General features: G+C 22.6%; 1 protein-coding gene across 1 annotated transcript in view; it reads right to left on the bottom strand.

Moving 5' to 3' along the window:
• LOC136982657 (microtubule-associated serine/threonine-protein kinase 3-like) overlaps positions 1 to 19,061 on the bottom strand; it is a 107,785-nt gene that overhangs the window by 20,575 nt on the left and 68,149 nt on the right. The window contains 8 exon segments of the mRNA XM_067279216.1: positions 928 to 1,100; positions 1,990 to 2,164; positions 2,233 to 2,318; positions 4,463 to 4,518; positions 5,897 to 6,029; positions 7,720 to 7,818; positions 10,184 to 10,393; positions 11,486 to 11,558. Coding sequence (XP_067135317.1) covers positions 928 to 1,100; positions 1,990 to 2,164; positions 2,233 to 2,318; positions 4,463 to 4,518; positions 5,897 to 6,029; positions 7,720 to 7,818; positions 10,184 to 10,393; positions 11,486 to 11,558 — 1,005 coding nt within the window.

Genomic DNA, 19,061 nt, shown 5'->3' with positions numbered 1-19,061 from the left:
TAACAAAAACTAATAAGGCAACAAACTGCACAATCACTCCCACTTTGCATTCATGTATGCAGTGATGCATTACTATCCCTTGTATGATGTACAGCCTGTTCCAGGATTCCACTTGATATTTTGAAATGTACTAAAAGATAATAGTATCTATTTTTTCATGTGCTACAGTTTTGTAATTGACAATGTTGCCTTACTTTCATCAAGGGATGAGATTACAGCAGCCCTCTGCAATTGAAAGACTGTTGTAAGGAAAATTTCCACCATTGTTCAGTACATGTCCAACATACAGTATATATCAGCCAAAGTCTAGTGATTGTTCTATTAGTTTTTGAAATAACTGACCAGGAAGAGACTTTTGTAATCACACCATAAAATTATGAAGTAGTGAAAGTATCAAAATTTTTTTATAGAAACAATTTTGTAATAATTTAAGATAATTTTCATGTTACTCTGGTTGTCTCTTTTAACTGTTAAAAACCTGAAAATTTATTTCTCAAATTTAACTTGTTGAATATTTTATAAAACATTACCAGTCCAAATATATGTGAAGTTATTGAAATGATATTTTAAACTGTATATAAAAATATAACTGTTTTTTGTCAATTTCATTACAGTTTAAATTATTGTGCATTCAAAATTAGAGAAAATTACCAGTTAGTTTAAGTAAAAAGTAGTAAAATAATACAGTAATAATACTATTTAAATGAATTAAAAACTTAATAAAAGCAATTTTTTGTATTGTTCATTTAGTGGTTAGATTTATTTTAATTTGTAAAGGAAATAATTCAATTATTACATGATATATTTGATTAATGATGAAAACTACAATTAAATGGTGACACTAGTAAAAGAATAAATGTAAATTAATTTTTAATAAATAAATATATTATCATCATAAAGATTAATAAAATATAAGTTAAAACTTACTTATCAGGTTTCAAATCACGATGAACTATTCCATAGCTATGTAAATATTCAACTGCTAACACAGTTTCTGCAAAATAAAATCTAGCTAGATCTAATGGCAGAGGACCCATATTTTTCAATAATGTAGCACAATCTCCACCTTCTACATATTCCATGACCATACATAAATGTTTCTATTCAAAAGAAATTTAAAAATTCAATTTAAAAGTATATTAAATATTTCTGTATAAAACTTGAATTAAAAATGGGAAAACTTTTGAGAGATTGTTATTGTTACATAAGTTAGGTCTTGAGCAAACTGTATACATTAATCATTATATATTGCAAAAATTAATTAGTTTGTTTATTTTCTAAGTTTTTGTAACAATGCCAGTCTGCCCAAGAATTTCAATTATATAACATTTTCATAATGCATAAAAATAAATTATTTTAAGCTGTATGAAACAGTAATAAAACTAGTACTGTTTAACAGAATGAAAACTTGTTTATTTTTTATATGGAACAGTGCTCCATGGCAATGGAATTGTGTGTATTACATTTATATTTATATTTCCTTCTTCAGATATTCCCCCTACATATGCTGACAATTCTCTTGTTGTTTTAGCAGGAATGCATTGCCTGCAAAGTAGAATCTTTTAACCAATGTCAGAGCATAGTTCTATGCATGATAGAAGAAATTAATAGATTTAGTTGAGAAATTCTATATCTGTCACTATACAATTATCACTTGTCTGGTCCTTTGAAGAAAGCCTTGGAGACAGAAAATTTACTCAAAACACTGAATTCAGAGAGTTCATCATGCAGTGGCTCTGAGCCAGCCAAAAGATTTCCAATCTGCAGATGTAGCATTGTTGCCAAAACTACAGAGAAGTGTCTGTTTGAAAGAGGAAGAAATACAAATTTTGTCTATCTAGTACATAGTTCCATTGCCAAAATTCCAAACAAAAGTTGAATTGCTCTCATATTATTTTAAAGTAGAATAGGTTAATTAATAGAAATTGTATAAAAATTAAACTAAAGTATTTAGATTAACAATTATTTTATCAAATTTTAAAAACCTGCCTTTGTTTCAAAACTGCAGAACATGCTCACAACAAATGGATTATCTGTAAAACTCATAATATCACGTTCTGCATAAGCTTGTTCTACTTGATTTCTTAACGCAAGATTCTGTTTACTTATTTTTTTCATAGCAAATCTCTGTCGACTTTCTTTATGTCTTACTAAATGTACAGCACTGAAAAATATTTTGTTAAAAATAAATAATAATATAATAAAAGAATAATTTTATTACTAAATACTTACCCATATGCACCATTACTTATTAATTTGATTGTTTCAAAATCATTTTCACTAGGTTGTTTGATTTTTGATATTGGTCTTTTGATAGTCTGCAATATGATAATTTATTATTTTTTACTTATCACCAATAATATGAAATAAACACATTAAAATATTTTAAAATGACTAAAAACTTGAACAGCTTTTACATAGTTATACAAAATTTATATTTAAATATTTAACCCACTACAGTGCATGCATCTTTTTGTACTCACTCAAAAAATAATGCAAAATCATTGGGTTATCATCAAAGTGCAATTTTCATAAAAGAATGAAAATTAATTCAGAAAATAATTTGTATCAATTACTGATATTAGAGTGTGTTTACTATGAATATAACCTTGAAAAAGTACAGCACTCATTTCCCAGATATTTGATTATCACTGGAAAACATATTTGGGAGTCAAAAATTTTGGAATTAAAGAGATAATGGAAACAAAATTTAACAAATTTCCTATTTTTAAAAATCAAAAGTTTTTTGAGAATAATTTGTAAATGCTATCATTTAGAAAAAGCTATTAAGAGTGATGAAAATCACAATCCAGAATAAAAATATTTATGAATATTTTCTTTTGATCACCTGGCAATATTAACATTTCAAAAATAACAGACAAGAATTTTCTTTTATCTGACAAATAACAAACTAATTTTAAATATTTGATGAATGTAAAAATTTTAACATCTGTATTGAAACTGTGTCTTTTAAATTATATTTTGAAACACCATGAAGTGTTGATACGAGACACTGACTTTTTCACATCTACTTTATTTTCTGATGTACTTTAACAGTGCATAAACTAATTGTTCTAAATGCCAATATGTGTTTTGGGCTAGCACCCCTCATCTGTTGGCTGATATAAGTTTTCTACAATGGTTGTAAATGTATTGTTGATATATATAAAACGAAACATCACCGTGTATTGTACAACCAGTTAAAAATTCTTAAAACTAACAATACAAAAAGAACCTTGGTGCAATTTTCATTTTAAAAATTACCTGCAGAGTTCATTAATGTAAAAATGGAAATTGCACCACGATTCTTTTTGTATTGTTATTCAAGTTTTAAGAATTTTTAACTGGTTTACAATACACGGTGATGTTTGGTTTTTATGTATATCAACAATACATTTACAACCGTTGTAGAAAACTTATATCAGCCAACAGATGAAGGGAGCTAGCCCAAAACACATATTGGCATTTGAAACAACTGGTTTATACACTGTTAAAGTACATCAGAAAATAAAGTGGATGTGAAAAAGTCAGTATCTAGTACCAACACTTCATGATGTCTCAACATATAAAAATTTTAAATGTTTTAAACTAACAGTACATATATTTTAATCCTAATTTTTCTAACAAATCTTTAAATTTTAAAATATCTGTATAATACTTAACTTGTAGTTTCTATTATGAATCAGCAAATTAAATTTTATGTCTACAAATTAAAGTTTATGCATATACAGTAGAACATCAATTATCTGAAACAATTTAGGATGGGTTTTTTGGATAACTGATCATGTACGAAAAAATATATTAACCTATCCCATGTTGAAATTTTTCTCCATTGCGTGTTGCTTTGTGTTGAATTTTTGTCGACGTTAAGCCTAACAAAAATTTTTAAAAAAATAATAATCATTTGGTAAAAATTATATTTTAGAAGTTAATCTAGTATCAAAAACGTTCCGATTCAGCATGACATGTCCCAGCACACAGTCTTCACAAAAAAACCACACAAAACAAGAAAAGCTCACCACTCATGATGGGGAAAAAAGTCTCAATCAAATACTGACGTGTTCTTAAGTACCTTCTCATGGTCATGCCAGTATTGCCAGCTAAAACACACACGCCAACAAAAATAATATTGGAGTAGCCCAAGACATAGTCAAATATTGCAGCACCACAGCACCAGCGGAAATTTGAATTTGTCGACTGGAACACTTTCGGTTAACCGATGTTTCAGTTGATTGGTATTCAGATAATCGATGCTCTACTGTATACATTAACAATCAGATGTCTTTTACTGTATTAAATTATTCACAACAGAAAGATATCATATATCTACTGAATATCTACTTACTTTAATAATTTTAAATATATGCTATTTCTTAAATATTCAATAGCTAGATAATTCATTTACAGGTAATGGAAAATTAAATCATAAAATAATTTTTATTAAATTTAAATAAAATCTTACTTCATTTTCTAATAAAGTTGGAAAATCTAGTTCTCCAATTACTTCCACCCCCAATTCTGAAAAAGTTTTATATTTTAAGAACAGATCATAAATAAAATGTTTTATATTTGAAATTATGAAGTATTTATGATAAAATTGAGAATTATTTGTTTACTCTAAGTAATAAAACATAGCAATAGTTTCTTTTTATTTTTAAATTTTATATCATGATAAGGAATAATATTGATTTCTAAATTCAGACTTTAACTGTTTTTTTAAAAGTTAGTTTTTTAAAAATTGAAATGTGAAGTATTTTAGAAATATCATTTTTAACCTTTGACATTAAATGTTTTAAAAAGTGTAAATGACATTATAACATTTTGATTGACTTTTATAATAGAAATATTATTTATTCTTTATATGAATGTACAAGCTTAATGATGGTAATTACTAGTTTAAAAATATTTGATAAATTATTATAAAATTTTAGCATTTAATATCATTGAAGTGCCTGTGTTTTACTAAATTTCAATAAAATTATGATTACATAAAATAAAAAAATGAATATTAAATTACTTAACTGAAATTAAATATTAATATCTTAAAATTCTGATCTTGTAGTAAATTATAAATATATCAAAATTTAGATAAACAATTTAGACTTCATAAAATAGGAAAATAAAATTTATCAAAGTATCTATAATGATTATTGTTCACCAAGTTGCAATTAGTATTTGCCAAATCCAAAAACAAATGTTTACAGTAATAAGATTATTTTGGCAAATTAATAATAATGAAAACATAAAAATAATCAATTATCATTTTTTTTATTAATAGGGGTATAATAATAAACATATTTCATTCATGAATTCAAAATTGGCAACTTTACAAAATAATGAATATTTTGTAATGAATACATAATTTTTTGATGACTTGTAATGGTAATGGTAACTTTGATTGATAATAAAGCAAAAATTTAATTTATTTACATAATATTTGTATATACAATTATTTCTCTCAATTAAATTTATAATTTCATTGAAAATTAATTTATTTTTATTTATTAGAACTCATTTTTATTATAATCATAATTGCAGTTATTTTGTAATTCTCACAAGAAATGTAATAAATTACTTTTTTCATTAAAGTTATGTAAACTTCTGTCATTTCAGATTAAAATTAAATCAAAACATGAAAAAATAAGAATATTCATTTTTTTCAATGTTAAAATATTTTATTAAAAGAACTGAAAAAAATTGTTTAGTTTAAATATTGTGTAATATGAATTATCATACATATTTTATTTTCTTTGAGATTTATTCAATATAATATTTATTTCTAAAATATTTACCTTTAAAAAAAGTTATAAGTTAGAATCAATAAATGCAAAGTAAGTTAAGGATCACATTTACTTCATGTATAATAAAGTGAAGTAGAAAAAAAAGAAAATCTTACCATCTAAAGGATCACGATTGAGTCCTAATTTATTTATTATATACTGTGGAATGTCAGTATTTATCCCTTGCAAAACTTTGGCTTGTCCTTCTGCAGCTTCAAGTAATCTGTAAAATTCTTCAGGATCAAATTCCTAAAAAGAAAAATTAACCATTAATTATTTTTTTTATTTTTTTATTTTCAATATTAAAAATGGTCTACATATGTAATGTTTTTATTATGCTCTTCCTATCAATATAAAATGAAATCACCACATTTTTATTGAAATTATTTAATCAAACTATCAATATTTCATTTAACTAAATTAAATTTAAAATATTAAGTGAAGTTTCAATTCTAAAAGTAAGAATTTTCCTACACTCTTTAGAAGTCATTCTTGAATGCTAGCTAAATTGTTTTGTTTGAAACTATTTAAAAGCTCTATTTTTTCAAACCAACTAATAGTTTTAATTTATATTTTTCTATCAATTAAAGCTACTAAGCTATAGTTGATTTATTTAATTAAGATCTCCATCTTATAAATTAAAAAATTATATTTTCTTCCACTCTCCTCTAATAAAAATATGACAAATTAGAAACATATTAACATATATAAAAATATTGTTGAATTATCTTTTCATTTTATTCTAATTTGATTGACAAGCAATAATTTGTCTACATAAAATTATTTTGACAAAAACATTTCATAAAGTGTATAAAAATATAATCAGTCAATTTCTTAAGAGTTATATAATATATGAGTAAATTATAAAATATTATATTTATATATTTTCTAATATAAATTTTATTCAGTATATAATATCAACTTTGTTTTATTTGGACCAAAATATAATATATTTTGTATTGACCTTAAAAATGTAATGAAAAGAATTAATATAAAGTTTATATTTCTACATACAATTTCTTTTATATTATCTATAACTTCATAACACTCTAAAAACATTTTAATCTTTAAATCATTTCAACTAAATTTGATGCTTTGTCAAACATAAAATTGAACTCTTATATTTAGAAATATATATCAAACTTTTATAAATAAAGACAATGATTAAGAAAAAATATATATATTAATTATTGGAGTAAAAAAGAAATAAGTAATGTGGAAAATTATTTCAGCAATTTTTTTAACCAACATTTAAAAAAAATAATGATGAAAATCTGAGTCTAATTCTTTTAAAAAAATAAATAAATAAAATTTGTAATTTTCATTTATGGAAAAAATGTAACGTAATTTTGAAATATATAAAATATGATAGTTATTTTAAATATTTAAAATTTAATAGAATGTAATTTATTTTGCAAAAAATATTTTAAGTTTAATATAAAATTTATTTTAAATTTTGTAATTAAAAAGTTTATAAATTGAATTTATAATGACAATCAATTTTTTAAAATTTGAAATAAAATGAAATAAAAAAATTTTAATTTAATAAAAATTTAAAAATAAAAAACAATATAATTAACAAAATACAACAAACTAATATTTCAAACCACAAATTTCTGAAGTTAAAAGTTATAGTTAATCATGAAAGTCATTTTCTTTTTATAATTTGCTTTCTTCTTAATATCTATTAAGAAGAAAGCAAATTATTAAAAGAAAATGACTTGCTAGATAGCAAGTTATTTTTCCGCAAAAATTACTTTAATTAAATGACACCATTTTCATTTAGTTAGAATTCCCAGTTTTTAAATCTAATCTATTGCATTTCATTCACTTAATTTTCAGAATGAATTTAAGAAATGCTAGCTGAAATAAATTCAAATTACACCTAATAAAATATAGTATCAAAAAGCTGAAAAAAATGTAAAATATCTGTACTTACTAAACATTCTAATAGACGAGCAGGACGGGAAATAATTACTAACAATTTCTTTATTAACTTCTTCAAATATTGAGCTGCAGAAGGTGATTTTTCTTGACACTATTAAATAAAATCATAAAAAAGATTTTTAAATTGTTTTATACTTCATTAAAAGACTGTATAAAAAAGAAAAAATGTATATAAAAAAAAATTGAAATGCTTAGCTTAAATATTAAATCTAATTCATTCCAATTTTAAATTGATAATTAAATATTAACTAAATGATTCATATTTTATAATAATATTCAAAATCATTTTTATTCTGAAATTTTTAAATATATTTAAAGAAGTATAGTAAAAAACAATAGCTAAGCTTTGATGGCATACATATTAATTTAGCTTTGATCTTTTAATGTTTAATTTTGATTAATACAATGCAATCATTATAAGTGTATATATATATAAGAAGTTACTAAATAAAATCAAAAGAATTTTAACAGTTTTAATAATATAATTTTTATCAATTAATAATGTGCAATTAATGTTTTTGAGATTAAAAATTGCAGCCTGGCATTGTGACAATCATATTTTTAATTTATTGAATTTAAAATATATGCTCTCCACCTCAAATTAGCAGTGACTTGCCCCTGTACATCACACTTTTCCTTTAACAATAGAATTGTGCCAGTCATCTATTAACTGCTTTCATGGGAAACTTTTGAATTGAAATGATGCGACTTGTACATAGTTTATCAGGGCCTCCTGCCCGTGTCTGGTCTCAGATTTCATCTATTTAATTCCATTCTCAAGATTAAAGAAAGATGAATGAATGGACAACAGTGGGAATTTATACGTTTACAGTTTTTCAAATTGCAGTCCAATAATAAAAACATATACATGACATTACAGAAAGCTGCAATATTGAACACATGTCACATTGTTAGGAAGTTTTTAGATGTTGGTACATGTACCAATAACACACTTTAATGTTACACTTGTTTGGGTAGTTATGCTGTGGCTTTAGTCTGGTATAGCACTTGGCACCAGCATCAGCTGAGAATGACATTTGCCACATAATAATAATAATGATAGTAAACTTTAGAATTAAATTAAGTATTAATGAAATTCATAAATTTTTAGAGAAATGAAACTAATTACAAATCCTGCTATTTCAAAATTTAGAGTAGAGGCCTATCTATACTACATGTGCTATTTTTTCTTATAGTTTAAATCACGTAAATGTATTTTTTAAATTATTTAATTCAAGTTATTTATTTTGAATTTTAATGTTATTCATTACCACTCCAAACATAATAATGTACTAAATAAAGCATTGTATATTCTACTATTTACCAAAATTTTGATGAAAATAAAAATGATATATTTTAGACATCTGTAATTTATTTGTTGAATGGAGATAATAAAATTTCAGTTTTTTAATAACTAAATGAATAAGAATATTACAGTGCACAAATTAGTTTACATTTGATAACATGTACAAAAAATTGATAGTAGAAAAAAAAAAGCAAATCAGATTGTGAATATGAAACAAATGAACAAATAAACAAATAAATTACATGCATAAAAAGATAAGTATTGAAAAGTTTTAGAGTCAGTTTCAGGAAAATAGAGATAAAAGAAAAAAAAATTATTTTTTTAAGAGACAATTTTTCACAAATTAATGTCAGTTGGTTATATTGTAATAAATTGGATAAAGTTTTTTTCATATGATACAAGCTAAGTATTCAATACATGCTGTTCAGGGATCATATCTATCAGATCTACTATTATATTATATTTACATTCTTGGTTAACTTTGCATATAAATGATTGAGCAAAACAAATGCAAAATTTCAGTTCTTTATTATTTCAGTTTTCCAGAAATATCACAGAAAAAAAGCAGCATAAAAAATTATTTTTATTTTTCAAAGGAAAGTTTTTGCATATGTTTAGTAGTAAGTTTTAATTTTCTTTTATATCAAATTATTATTATTATTATTATTATTATTATTATATTTATTTATTTATTTACAACAAAATAAAAAACTAAAACAAAAGAATATTTAAGACAATAGATAAGGCCAAAACTTTGAAACTAAATCTATAACAGTGTTTCCTTTTCCTGTTTCCTATTCCTGATTCCAAAAGGAATTAAAACTAGTAAATATTAAGGCAACAGACATATTAAAACAGGAAAAGATTGTATAGATAAAGATTGAAAGAGGATTATAAAAATATTCTAATTACAGTAAGGCAGATATATCATAAAATGCTAAAAAGATGTAAATATAAGAAGGTATTAAAGAAGTACCATAGAAATGATACAAAGGAAAATGATAAAAATACTTTATTTTCGCACCGTTGCAAATTATGTATAAAATTTTACCTTTACATTTCATAGACATCATAATTTTGTAATATAAATGCATAAAATATTATAAGAAAATAAAGAAAAATTTTGTTTGTATGAATTTCATTTACTTACCTCTGTTAATAATTTTTCCAAGTTTTCTGACATTTCATAGAAATAATGTGACGTTATTAACTGCTTATGAGATTGTTGAATACAGTCTCTTGCCATCTCAACAACTTGATGATGAGCAAATCGTGCAACTGCATCAGATAGCAAAGAAGAGTCCAGCTCTCTATTGTCTACAATAAATTTTTCTAATCTTTCTTCCATTTGTTGTGTGGCCTAATTGAAACAATATTTAATCTCTATAACTTGCATGCATTAAAAAACTTCTGAAAATTTATTCATTAATTTTCCTAAATTATATTCAATACACAAATATCAAAACATATTTCTGATGCAAGCAAACATTAATTTCAACTGAGATATTTTATGACAGATAATTGAGGATATTCTTTATTAGTTGAATAACATTATATTATTTATATAAGAAAAAAATATCAAATTGTTCCAGAATTATCAAACAAAACTTACTTATCACTAGTATATTTATCATTACATTTTTATTTGAATATAAAATATTCCTTAAAAGCAATAAAATGTTTAATAAAATGACTTTGAAATAATAAAAACATTTGTTCTTAATAATGATAAAATTACCACAAAATAAATATATTGTCTGTTAACTAATAGATAAACAGAAGTTATAATAGTTAGCATTAGAAAATTAAGATAAATGCATTATAAGCAATTAAATTTATTTAGGGAAAATAAACTTTGTCCTTATAAAACAAATCAGCATTTATAACAATGATAAGTACTGTACATAAATACTGATTCTTTATTGAAAGTGTTTTGTTTTTATCTACATAAAATACAATAAAAGGAAAATAATGCATATTAAAATGATATTTTGGTTTAATTTTTAACTTTAAAGTTTTGAATATCATTTTGAATATCAATTTAAATATGTTTTCTTACAAGTAATACTCTTATTAATAAACAGCAATCAGTGCCAATACTTGTAAAAAATGTAAGTATTTTTCTATAAGAGCAAAATGATAAATGAAAACAAAAATATGCACAATACAGAGTTCAATCAAAAAATTTATAGTAAATGTATTAAATAGTTTGGATGTTTAGACTAAATTGTACTATTCTCCATATTTTTGTTTAGTTTCAGCTTTTTGTATATGTGATCAAAGTCATTTTAATCTGTTTCACATAATAGTATTTTATTTTTAAGCTAAGTGCACACAAGTATGAAAATAAATACCAAGTATAAAAGTAGTGAACAAATTTTTAAATTAAAAACTTTATTATTATTATTCATATATCAATATGATAATTGTTAAGTCAAATAAAATTTTATACCTTCGGAAATCGTTCTTTATAAATGTTATTCATCATAATTACATCACTATCCATTCCTGGAGATCTCAAGGGACTATCACAAACAAAAATATTTACATTTAATTATCAGATAATCTCTTTAAAACTTCATAAATTTATTAATAAATTTCAATTCTATTGATAAAAATATGTAAATAATTAAATTAATATGTAACTGAAAATAAAATACTTCAACATACAGTGAAACATATAAAATTTTAAAGTAAATCTTATAAATCTAAAAACTTAAAGAATTTATTAAATAAGAATTCCTAATTTTATCAAGTTCAAATAAATTGTTTGTTTTTCTTTTATATAAATATTAAATTTCCAAAAATAGTTTTTTATTAGATAAATACATAATGTTTATACCATCTTTTATACATGGTGTAAGATAGCTGTAAATAATTTTTAAATATTAAAAAAGGACTTTTATTATTAGATATTTATAATTAAAGTTAAAGAATTTATTGTTTCTCTTCTCTGAATACAACAATACTTTCCTTCAATTTAAATTTAAGTTAACTTTAAAATATTATTTTAAATCATATATTGTATTATGAGGATTTATTTTAAATACATAAATGAGTAGAATGCCTACTATAGAATTTTTCATCATATTGCTTACAGATCTTGCAATAAACATATTTAATTATCACTTCTTCCATTATTCTCATATGTTAATCTTGAATTATTAAAATATAAGCTATTACCATTGTTAACTTATTTCATAAACATACTGTATATACTTCTAGTTCTAATAATTCAAATAAATTCAAAAAATAAAATAAATATTCAAAATTCCCTAAAGAAAGATTACATTTGCTTATTGATTTAATGATTTATATTATAGTTATCATTATAATAATTTAAAAAGTGTTATAATCATATCATAATTTTATTTAATATATAAAAAAACAAATTATATAAATTTAATTGCCTTACTGTCCTTAATCATATTTTATTTTTAAAAACTGTCTGCGTGGACTTATTGGATTAATAGGACTATTACACCAGTGTATTGGTTATCAACACAAGGAGGAGTTCATGATCAGAAAACTCAAAAATCTATATTTTATCACCTGTAGTACTTTTTCCTGTACACATAACAGATGTGTTTTGGGCTAATTGGTTCCCCTACACCGGTGTAATAGTCCTATTAATCCAATAAGTCTATGTAGACAATTTTTTAAAATAAAGTACGATTAAGGTCAGAAGGTGATTAAATTTACATAATTCTTTTAATAAATCAGCAACTGAAATTCTGATATTTAAGAAGATGCAACAGGTGGAATAATTGTCAGAAGAAATAGAAAAACTGAAACATGGTATTTAAGAATGTGTGAAAAGGAAGAAATAAGATTACCAACACTAAGCCTACATGTAAGTTTAAGCAGGAATCTACAAAAACACAATGTTATTTTAGAACATCGTGCTAGTAACACTGCTGAAGAGGGGCCAATTAGCCCAAAACACATCTGTTATGTGTACAGGAAAAACTACTACAGGTGATAAAATAAAGATTTTTGATTTTTCTGATTACGAACTCTTGCTTGTGTTGATAACCATGTACACTGCTGTAATAGTCCTATTATCCTATAATTCCACGCAGACAATTTTTTAAAATAAATTATATATATCTAGTTAGCTGTATTAATTCAACGTATCCTGAATATAAAGATTGACAAGATATTCAACTCTAATTTAGAAAATTAAAAAAAAAAAAAGAAAACAGTCAAACTTTTCCAGATTACAGAAATTTAAACTAAAATCTAATCTGTCTTGAATTATTTTACTGTTATCTTTTCAATTTTTTCCAATTTTTATAAACATTTTTCAATATTAAACTTTTTAAAATTTTATGTATCAATTTAGTGTTTCAATTTTATGTATTATTAAATTGTTTAAATTCATTGTATTCTAAATAATTAAAAATTAATCTTAAAAATTCTGCTGTTACCTATGTAGTTAAATTCTAAAATTTATATCACTAATACTATATACATCAAAAATAATAATTAAACATTAAATATTAGTTTTACTTTATAATTAACAACAACATTAAAAATAATGACAAGAATTTATTTTATAAATTTACATTCTACTAAAGAATGTTTATGACTTAGACATAGCGGATATTTTGCAAGTGATTAATTTTAAAGAAAAATTTAATTCTACAGCATGTTTTCTTGTCATATGTAATTTTACAAGCTCACATACACAATGCTTTAATATGGCATGTTGTGTCAATAAAAAAAAATTCATAAAAGAATAATTCAATTTTAATTATTCAAAAATTTTTAAAACCAAATATAATTTATTCAGTTTCATAAAATATTTAAACTAGAGAGAAATTTTTTAATTTCTGTGCTTATAATGAAATATTAATTTATTGGTAAAATTACATGGAAAACTCTATTCTAATTTTTATATGTATATACAAAAAAATAAAAATTTGTTTCACTTAGCAACACTATACAAAATTATTTAAACTTTGAAATAAAATTCTTTTACATCTTATTGCAATGAATTTGAATTTAACCTAAAACTATAAAGGTTTCAATAAAATAATAAAAGCTACACTAATATTATGATTGAAATAATATGATAAAACAAAAACCTGAAATTCAAGTTTGACAAAAAACTTGAATCTCTAAACAAAGTTTGTTATAAAAAAAAGAAATTCGTATTTAAATTTTGCTATATAGAAAACCGAGTAAGCAAAAGTTTGAGCTTATAAATTAAAAAGATAGAAAACAAACCAAAATGAAACCAAATGAAAATTACATATAAAATTTACATAGACTTGGTTCTAGAATTCAATTGACAAATGGTAGTTTCACAAAGAAATGAAATGGTGGTAGAATCAATAGTAGAATGTAGAATTTCATAAGTAGTTTCCAAAATATATACTATATAGGAGCCAATGGATTGCCAACTTACCAAAAAATTTAGGTTAAAGAACAAGAATATTTTTATTGCTTTCAAGAAAGATATAAATGATGCAGAGTTGCAATTAGAGCCAAGAGTTTGAACCAAAATTTTTTTGAGTGTTCTGACACATTTACTAGAAAATAATAAGAATAACTTCAAATATATTTTTTCCTCCCATAATTCTTATTCAATTAATTGTAAGAAAAGAAAAAAACAGAATAAATTATAATCTAATGAAAAAGATAGGAAAATAAATACATCTACATTGCAACAGTGATTCATAAACTACTGTATAATTTGAATGTATTACCAAGAATGATTGCTTAATTTAATATTAATTATAGATAATGATATAATCTATGATCTATAAGAAAATTAACTTTTAATTTAACAAGAAATTTGATTGCCCTTTTACAATCAATTTATGGGTTATTTTCCAACTTTTATAATTTGGTTTATAGGTTACACAGGTGTGTATATCCTGTTTATATTCACAATCAAGATTATTTCAACAACTTGCTGCAGTCACAGACTACTTCAATTCTTGTTTTTACATATATCTTCTAATTATATCAAAATAATTTATTTCTAAATAACGATAAAATTTAAATCTTTGCAATCGCACTTCAGCACATTAATTACACTACCAAATTGTAACAGCTTTTATGTACAGCTTTCTATCATATAATGTAAATTGCTTGTTCTCTAAATTGATTTTTGGCAAATCAGTTCCTATGGATAAAAGCTATTTATTTTACAAACTACTCACCACGTTTTAATTTTCTTTCTGGTTGCATCTTGTGAAAAAATTAACATTTTATACAAGAGATGAAAATAGATCTATTTAGTTCTTATCTTTTTATCTCCCATCAATTATCAGAAAGTAAAAATAATACAGTAATAAGAATAATAATTTTGATAATAGAAGTTGTCAATCTACAGAAAATTTTACACTTATCCATGTTCTAGCCAGATTATAACTGTACATAGTTTAAAATTAAAGAAAAAAGATGCTGATTAGATAAATAAAATGATATATTTAATTCAATCTATCTTATCAACATCTATTACATATCTACTTAGAAATTAATAGAAAGTGAACTGATTTTGATGATTACAAAATATTTTCAATTGTATAATAAATACAAGGCTAAATCATAACTAGTAAATTTAAATTTCATATTACTATGTACAGTACTTCATATCATAAATTTGTACACCTTTACAATAAAAAAATTATTAAAAAATTATAAAATATATCATTTTAACTGTAAATACAATGAAAAACATATAAACTTTTATTCATAAAACTATTTATAATAGTATATTAATTACTTTTAATTGAAATAGACAATTTTCTATATATTATTTTACTTTATTATTTACAAAAAAAATAAATTATAAATTAAAATTTCATTTTAAATTTTTATAGTAAACATTTCTTTTATATATACAACTTACAACTTAAATTCTGCATGTGTTCTTTAAAATGTTAAAAAAAAAAAAAAGAACTTCTGATGATTATATTTCCTGGAATTATAGGGCAGATTGTCTGAGCACGTAACAATCAAAACCTAGACTAAATGAGATAAAGTTTAAAATCTTCCGTACCGCATCATTAAAAATAGAAATCTTTTTATTTAACTTAAATTCAAATTTTAATTAAAATTTTGAGCACATTAAGTTATCCTGTACATGAATAGTTCAAATGAATGAGACAATATCACCTGTATCTTTTAAGATAATTAGAAAAGATGAATTTGAATTAATTTAACCAATAAAACCAAATCTAGGAGAACTTGTTAAATGCAAATTATTATTAAAAAAATAGACTAATAAAATTTTAAAGAATTAAAAGCTAAAAGTGGCTTTCTTTCTTCAGTAATACATCACACAAGGATTGTTACTTTGTGTGATGTGTTACTGAAGAAAGAAAGCCACTTTTAGCTTTTAATTCTTTAAAGTCTACAAAAAACCGGTAATGGAAACCTAATTAATAAAATTTTCTTACAATATTAGTTTGTTATCTCAACAATACTCTAGATGTTTATAATATTTTTATTCTAAATAATATAAATTACTCAAATTTTAAAAAATAATAGCACATTGCCAGGGCTATTGAGAGGGAAAAGCTGAGGTTTTCTCTGGGCTTGAAGAAAACTTAGATGTCTGTAATGGTTTCTAACCCTATAAATTAATGTTATTTTTACTAATAGACAATTAAAATTTTTAAGAATGCTTTTTATTAATAAAGAAGTGTTCTACGTATTTCATTTGTTCTTAAAAAAAAAACCCCACTCTAACCCTGCACCATTTACGAGCTCTCAACAGTTGTGCATATTGCAATAGAACAAACTATTAGTTTAAATTTAAAATATACCTTTTATATAAAACATTGCCTAAAACACTGTTTCTTCATTCATTAATGGATTTTAATCTTCATATTTACATCTCTAATTTTATATGTAGTATTTATAAACATGACTCTCAATCAAATTTCCTTTATTAAGAAATTTCATACATTTAAATTTTAAAAAATGATTTAATTGTCTTATTGCTTTTTTCAGAGTTTTAAAATTCTAACATTTTCAGTTTATGTTAAAATTAATATTTAAAAAATTTATAAATAAAACTGTTACATAATGAATACATCAAAAATATTTTTTTACTCAATAAATAAATTTGATTTAAATATAATCAGAAAATGTAAATGAAATATTTTAAATTTAAATTTTCTTATGTTTATTTTAAGTAATCTTAATTTTTAAAATTTACAGTTTAACATTACTCTTGATTCTTAAATTAATATATTTATAAGTTGAATAATACAGTATTTACAACCTTAAGCAATCTTTACAAAATTAAAAACATCATTATGATCAGTTCTATTTCTCATAAATGAAAAGTAACATCAGTAATTGGCATAAAGTCAACAAGTTTGAAACTTTTAAGAATGACTTCACTGATTTTTTTTAATTACAGAATGATTACAAATGTCATATTTAAAATTATCAAATTATTACTTCATATTGTCAAATTTGTTTTCTTTTCTTAAACATATTTACAGAATACAATAAATGTTTGATCATTTCGTCTACTGTGTAGTTTACCAAATCAATAATTCATAATGTTTTTTAAATCCCAGATAGACTTTCATACACTTAATGCAATAATTCATATTCACAGTAATTTATATTGGATAATTTATTACTTTTCATAGGTTCCTGTTTGATGATAATATATCATTTTTAAATTATAAATAAAAAACTAGCTAAAAAAATGGTCATAAATAAAAAACTAACTAAACTTCTATTGAAGAATCATGTATTAATAAAAATTAAATCTGCCTCTGAACTTATATGATAACAGTTTATATTTTAAACTAATATTTAATTTAAAAAATTTTCAGTTTTCAAATTATAATTGAATTTATTTACAAAATTTATATTTTATAAAAACAGTAAAAACATTATTCCAAATTATAAAAAAAAATAATAAGATATCATATAAAAAAGAAAGTAAAGAAATTAAAATCAATAATATATCAAATTTATCTCAACTTTTTTGTAACTCAATAGATTAGATATGAAATTTAGATAACAACAAAATACTTAGATATATAAGTGTTATCCATTTAAGTACAAAAGTTTGAAATTTTACAAATGTTTATACTTTTCAACTGGTTTATAATAATTGTGTTAATAAATTATGTTTTCTTTGGTCATTATTAAAAGTTTTCTTATCATAATTAAACTATTTACTTATTTGAATAAAAAATTCTATATTTAAACTGGAAAATAACAAAATTTGAATAATAGTTAATAAGTGATGCTGCTTTGTTTACTGAATTAGATACAAATGAAATAGCCTCTGAACAATGATTTGGTCATTATGTTTAAAAATAACAAACTTACTGGAAATGGTATAAAAAATGAAAACAACACCTTTTTACAAGATTCCAGCAACAAATTTAATCGTATAAAAACGTTTTCAACTGATTTGATCAGCCTTCTTCAGTTAAACGAACAAAAAATAAAAAGAACGAACTAATAATTCAAATTTACAAAATCTGAGAACGGAAAGAATTTTTGCGATTGCGCAGACAATGCAATAACAATATACCGATAAGCGGTAATAAAAATGCGGGTTCTTGACAAAATATACAATATTCCATTCCTACGTTATCCAATAATTAAGTTTTATAGTTTGTTTTTTTACACTGATAATTCTAGCTTTATATTAAAATTTTATATTTTTCAAAACTATTCAATTATTACTTTAATAATTATTTTTATTTTCATATTTTTTGATAAAATAACTTGAAATATCAAATTGATAACATTCTACTAACAAGTTTGTATTTTCTATAATAGTAGCCAATGCAGGCATTATTTTGAAATTATATTTCATAATTTTAATACTTTCATATCTTATCATGATTTATTTTCCTGAAAATACTATAATTTACATTAAAGCAGTAAAGTTTTGCTATTTTTTAAACATTTTAATTGAAATAATATTTTAAATTTACATATTTTATTATCATTTAATTATTGGAAACACATTTTAAATTAAAAATATACATTAATATAAATATATAAAATATGTAGCAATAAAAGTTAAT

Source organism: Centruroides vittatus, unplaced genomic scaffold (assembly GCF_030686945.1).
Source record: "Centruroides vittatus isolate TY-2023 unplaced genomic scaffold, ASM3068694v2 contig_862, whole genome shotgun sequence".
Classification (NCBI taxonomy): domain Eukaryota; kingdom Metazoa; phylum Arthropoda; class Arachnida; order Scorpiones; family Buthidae; genus Centruroides; species Centruroides vittatus.
This window is presented reverse-complemented; position numbering and strand designations above follow the sequence as displayed.